This window comes from Vigna unguiculata, chromosome 5, assembly GCF_037176805.1.
Source record: "Vigna unguiculata cultivar grain cowpea cultivar isolate G323 ecotype 2 chromosome 5, ASM3717680v1, whole genome shotgun sequence".
Classification (NCBI taxonomy): domain Eukaryota; kingdom Viridiplantae; phylum Streptophyta; class Magnoliopsida; order Fabales; family Fabaceae; genus Vigna; species Vigna unguiculata.
Genome location: NC_140796.1, coordinates 48,945,989 through 48,951,988, shown reverse-complemented (window position 1 = coordinate 48,951,988; position 6,000 = coordinate 48,945,989). Strand labels below are relative to the sequence as shown.

At 31.9% G+C, this 6,000-nt stretch overlaps 1 protein-coding gene across 1 annotated transcript; it reads right to left on the bottom strand.

Moving 5' to 3' along the window:
• Positions 1 to 393: 393 nt before the first annotated feature.
• LOC146886510 (uncharacterized) lies at positions 394 to 4,315 on the bottom strand. Its single transcript, XM_085673478.1, has 2 exons — positions 1,978 to 4,315; positions 394 to 476 (listed from the first exon to the last, which is right to left on the bottom strand). Exons 1-2 carry the CDS (start codon positions 4,298 to 4,300, stop codon positions 394 to 396), a joined length of 2,406 nt encoding a protein of 801 aa, XP_085529604.1. The 5' UTR covers positions 4,301 to 4,315.
• Positions 4,316 to 6,000: the final 1,685 nt, after the last annotated feature.

Sequence of the window (6,000 nt, the reverse complement as noted above, 5' to 3'; positions counted from 1 at the left end):
AAGCCATTTGGGCTTCTTCTAAAGAGTTAAAGCCTTTGTAAGTAGACCAGAATTGGTCTTGTTTTGCCTCAGAGAGGTCTTTGAAGGAAGTATAAACTCCTTTATTTGGCCCTGTAATTAGGGTATAATGTGTAAATCCTTTCCCAGAGGGAGAGGCTGGTGAAGTTAATAAAACTCCTTTGTTATCTGCATTGCAGAAATTGTATAGTGCACTAATGATGCTTTGTTTCACCTTAGTGACTTGGTGTTCATTTTGAACTGTGTATTTTGGAATATTCCATATGTTGTCAATTAAAACATATAATTTGACATTTGTATTTTCTCTACCAGGATAATGGTAGGTATTTGTGAGTATTGGCAATTCTTGTTTGCCATACTTTGTGTATTGTTCCACTACAAAGGGGGACTTGACTGGTTTAGGACCTGAAGGCCCTTTCTTTGTGTTTTGTATAAATTCCATTTTGGAATATTTGTACCTGCAATATGGAAGCAAACGGGTTAAGCAATAAAATGTCTGAACCTTTGTAGGTGTTGCTCTAAAACCATGATGTTGCCTTTGTACGAGGCAAGTGTAAAAGCATATAGGAAAGGATTGTGTGGGAATAGTTCATTTCTTCTTCGCCTTAGTTTGGCTAACTTTCTTTTAAATCTTTTTATTTGTCTAGAAATTTCGATGGCAGGATTTGGACTAAAAACAGGACTAATCCCTCTTGGTTGTAATGGTTGTATTCTGACCCTGACCCGGAACCCAGGAGGGATTTCAGGATCTTCGATGTGTAACATATTCATGTATATGATTGTATAGAAAACTCTTTGAGTTTTACTTTTGTATTATGTACCTGGAAAGGATATCAGCAAACATATTGTCAGATCCTTTGATATGTTCAAAATTTATTATTTTTCCGGAATTTATGTAGTCTCTAAAAAGTAACCATCGTCTGTGAGGTTTTTTGTCATTATTTATTTGGTTTTTCCCATAGGAAATGATTGCTTCACAATCAGTTCTAATGGTTATTTCTGGTTTATTTATCAAAAATAATTTAAATGCTTCTAAGGCGTGTATAATTGCATTGACCTCATAATCAGTGCTGGTCTGATAAACTTGTGGTTTCACAGTATATTTTCCAGAAGCATATCTGCATATTTGTTCATTTTCTTTTGACAAGTATTTATTTTTCTTTCTTTTTAGGATGGCTCCCCATCCTGATTCACATCCATCACATTCAAGTACTAAATAATCTGAATCTAATGGTAATTGTAGGGTAGGTAATTTATTTACCTTTTGTTTTATGTTTTGAACCAATTTTATATCTTCAGAATTAAACTTTCTTTCTCCTTTTAGAGAAGTTTTATTGTACAAAGGAGCAGTGTATTTTCCCAAATCTGGGATAAAACTCCTGGCATAATTTAAAAGTCCTAAAAAAGATCTTAGGGTTTTTATGTCTTCCATTTTATCAGGAAAGTCTTGAATTTTCTTAGAAATGTGAGGTTGGAGTTTTATGGTTCCATTACCTATTTCTGTTCCAAGAAATTCTATGAAATTTTTACAAATTTCCATTTTTCCTTTTGATATAATTAAGCCATATTTTTCAAGTTTGTATAATACTTGTTTTAGGTGGAGATAATGATCTTCTTTTGTTTTGGAAAAAACTAGTATATCGTCTATGTAGACACATGTAAAGGTTTTTAAGTCATTGAAAATGTTATCCATTTTTCTTTGAAAAATTGCAGGAGCATTTTTAAGACCAAAAGGCATTACATGCCATTCGTATAATCCTTCAGAACAGGAGAAGGCTGTCCATTTTATAGATTTTGGTTCCATTTTTACTTGATGGAATCCACTTTCGAGATCAAATTTTGAAAACCATTTTGCATTTTGAATACGATTTATAAGAATTTCTTTAGATGGAATTGTATATCCATCTTCAATTGTATTATCGTTTAGACGTTTATAATTGTAAACCATTCTAGATTTACCTCTTTTTTGTTCAGAAGATTTATTTACTATGAAAGCAGGGCTCTTGTGAGGACTTTCACTTGGAGCTATTACTTTTAGTTTCAGAAGGTGGTCAATATGCATTCGACATTCTTCCTGTTCCCAATTATTGAACTGTATATCTTTAGTCTTTATAACTAAATCAGGGTTGATTATGTTTAGTTTACAAGTAACAGGATCACGATCCCAAAATTTGGTGGGATCTTCTCCTATTATGCTAGTTTTATTTAACCTATCCAGAATCTGTTGGATACTATCAAAAGTGATTGTTTTAGATATTTTTATGGATGAAAAAGAGCCCATAGTGTCATCTGAACAGTAATCTATGGATTCTAAATCTTCTTTCATACAATTACATTTTTTTGAGGATTTGGTGTTTGTACACGAACATTCATCAGAGGATGGTTTTGTATAGCTGTCTCCACTAATTATGGGTGACATTTGTGTTTTATCACTAATAATGACATAATCCTTGTTTATAGTGATAGTTCTATTATGGCCTAAGATAAAATCTAAACCAATTATCATGCTTTGTTTTGAAGGGACTAAATTTTCTACACGCATGGTTTTAAGATGTATTTTTTTGCCAAATAGGTCACAATTTGTACTGAATTGAAGAGAAATATTGTTTATTTCTTCATCGTTTATCATTACTATTCCAGACATAGTTCTTGTTTTTTGTATATGTTTACTTTTAGTGATCATATATGAAGGTACTTTTGTTTTGCAGACGACTGTCTCAGAACATCCTGTGTCTAAGAGGGCCTGTATGATTTCTTCCTTAGCAGGGTTTTTGTTTTGTTTTGGAAAATTTAATTTTACTAATACTTTAACAGATATTAGTTGTTTTTCGTTGCAAACTAATGGGATACATTCTGTGGTTCCCATCATGTTATTTTGTATGTTTTTTAAGATGGTGCTTGTTCCAGAATCTTGGGTTATTTGTTCTAGACGAAGGATTTTTTCTTCAAGGTTATTTACTCTGGTTTCTAAAATTGAAGTCCTAGTATCAATTATGTTTTTATCTTTTATGTTTTCTTTTTGTTCTAAAAAGATTGGTATTTCTTGTATTTTTAGATGTGTTGTAATATATTTTATACAAAAAATTTTGTAGCATAAAGGACAATGAGCCCTTTGTGATTTATGAAAATATCTATCACAATACTGGCAGAGAATGGATGTTGGTCCTGAAAAGTATTGTAATGTATGAGGACATATATTTGTTTCAGTTATATTCATTAGATAATATCCAAAATCATCTAATATTTCGCCTAATTCATTATATTTGTCATTTAATTCGAAATCATATTCTTTAGGGTAAATTTGTATAAATTCATTATTTGTGAAATCATTTATTAAGTCATAATTTTTGGGTTGTTTTTCTAAATTAATTTCATCATTGAATTTTGTTATACTAACTACTGATAATATTTCAGAATCAGTAGATACATCTTCGTCGATCGGAAGAAGATTCATGTGGCAAGATTTGATGAGCTCTGCTTCTTTTGTATAAAGATTTGCTATGTTTGGACAATCTCTTGAGAAATGTCCAGTTTGGCTACAAGCATAACATTTTAATGTTTGTTTGTAATTTTTATTTTCTCTAAATTTTCTAACGTGTCTGTTAGGATTTAGAGTTGGTTTCCTAGAGTTTGAGGATCTTATAGTATATGTCTTTCTAGAATTTGTAGGTTTTTGTATAGAAGATTGAGACTTATTGCTATAAGATTGGCTATATCTAGGTTTTCTTCTGGGCATATATTTTTTATTTTGATTGTATTGTTGAGGAGTGTATATTTGTTTACAAATTCCAGAATCAGAATTTTTTAATTGTTTTTGTATTGCAATATGTGTACAAGTGTCTTCCATTACTTTCATAATATGTTGTATTCTTATTGAGAGGTTATTTAACATGGGGGTTACCTCATCGTTTTTCCAGGATTCTCTGATTTTCTGGCCTAATTTTCCTGGAAGTTTGAGAAACATTTTTTCTCCAACACTTATATCATGAAAACATCCGGCTATAGAGGCATACATGAGATAATCTTGTAAAAATTCTTTAATTTTTCCAAAATATGTTATAGACAACCTTTCTAGATGTCCTAAATAAATTTGTTGTCTGAGTGTATTCCCATCATTTGCAGATTGAGAAGTGAGTAATCTTTGTATTAGAGAGCAAAAATTATAAATGTTAGGACCTGGTTCGATCACTAATGTATTTAATTCTGTTGGGTAATTTTTTTTAAAAGATTCCCAACATGCTCTGGCTATATCACCTAAGTAGGTTTCACCTTTGGCAATCATGTCTTGTGAAGACTGAACTTCTTTTTCGTAATGGATACCATAATCACGGATTACAGTAGCAGTCCATTGTTCAATGTATGTTGGTAATAATTGAGGGTCAATTCCTCCTATGTTTAATAAAAGATTTGGCAAAGGGAAATTTGGTTCTATTGGGAGCCTCTTTCCATGTGTTGTATATTGATTATCTGTAAAAGTAACATTTGTTGGGGATTCTCTGGGTATGAATCCAGTAGAATAGCTTTGTGTAGCAACATGTTCTAACTGATAACTGTTGGGGTTTACTGATCCTACACTTGTATTGACGAAACCTATTGTAGATAAAGGTTCTGATATTACTGAAGAGTTGTCTTCTTTGTCTAAATACAGGCTATCAAGAAAATTATTTATGATATCGTCTGTTTCATCGTAAATATTTTCAATATTTGTGTTTGTAGAGGGATCCAAAGATCCTTGTCTATACATGGCTATAATTGCCTGATGATGATTCCATTCTTCATCAGTCATTTCATCATTTTCATTTTCTTCGTATTGTATGATATTCATCATGGAAATGTGTTCGTTATCAGGAATGGCTGAAGTGTTATGCCTATTTTCAGCTAACCTATCTTGTTCTAAGTCAAGTCGTGGTATATTTGTGTAATCTACAAAACTTAGACTAAGTCCTCTAGACCTGTTATGTAAAATGGCAGATGAAGGGGCTGTAATTGGGTTATTTTCTTCTCTGGGTAAATGAGTTTGCCATAAATGTCCTTCATTTCTTCTTGTGAAGGCTTGAGCTGGCAAGAATTGTGTACCATAAGAGCTAATGGCTTCTTCTAATGGTCTAGTGTTTATTCTATACATAGAAGAAATATGGTTACTTATTCTTCCTATGAAGGTTATGTCTAAATGTAGATTTTCACCCATCCAATTGGGTCCAAAACCTATCGTTTGTACTTCTAGGTTTATATGGTTTATAAAATCTTGTAAAGTTAATGTGAAATTTGGAGCAAGGGAAAAGGGTTGATTTAAATCTACTTCTAAAATCCCTATTACACTTTGTGAATCATTATTCTGAAATCTTGAATCGTGTAGAACTATCAAAGCTCTAGCTCCAATCATATGTCTGGCTAAGGATCTGACTTCAATGGTAATTAATCCCATGTGAACATATCTTCCTTGTTGATTTTGTAATTGTCTTCCTGTTTGTGGAGATATTAGAGGGATTATCTCATATATGTTGTCAGGGAGATGAAAATCTTCTATTCTTCTATATCGATAGAGGCTTGTTCGTTCAGAACTTAGCCACCCTATGTTGTATAATTGTCTAGGATTTAAAGAATCTATCCTTGAGTTAGATCCTATATCTGTATTTTGTTGTATATCTACTAAATCTTCTAATATTCTAATGTTAGTAGTTCTTTGTCTATTTAAGAATCTATCTAAGATTCCTGGATGTTGTATAAGATTTTGACTTCTAGTCTGATGTTCCCTTAATCTTCTGGGGGTTCCAGGGAATCTTTGTGTGCTACTAGGTTCTGTTGTACTATTCATATTAATATTATCAGTTTGTGTTTGTGTAGACGTATTGGTTTGTGTTATCATTACAAACTATTATCATTGTTTGAAGAAGGCGCTGTGTTGGTACTTGCAGCTTTTGAATCTTTTTTAGTTGTAACTTTGATAAATTTCTGTGAATTTTTAGAAGTTATTTTCATATG

Coding starts and splice junctions, on each gene's coding strand:
- LOC146886510 (XM_085673478.1), bottom strand. CDS start 4,300: ATGATTGCCAAAGGTGAAACCTACTTAGGTGATATAGCCAGAGCATGT. Junction 477..1,977: donor ATCTTCTGAACAAAAAAGAG/GTAAATCTAGAA, acceptor TCCATATTGCAG/GTACAAATATTCCAAAATGG.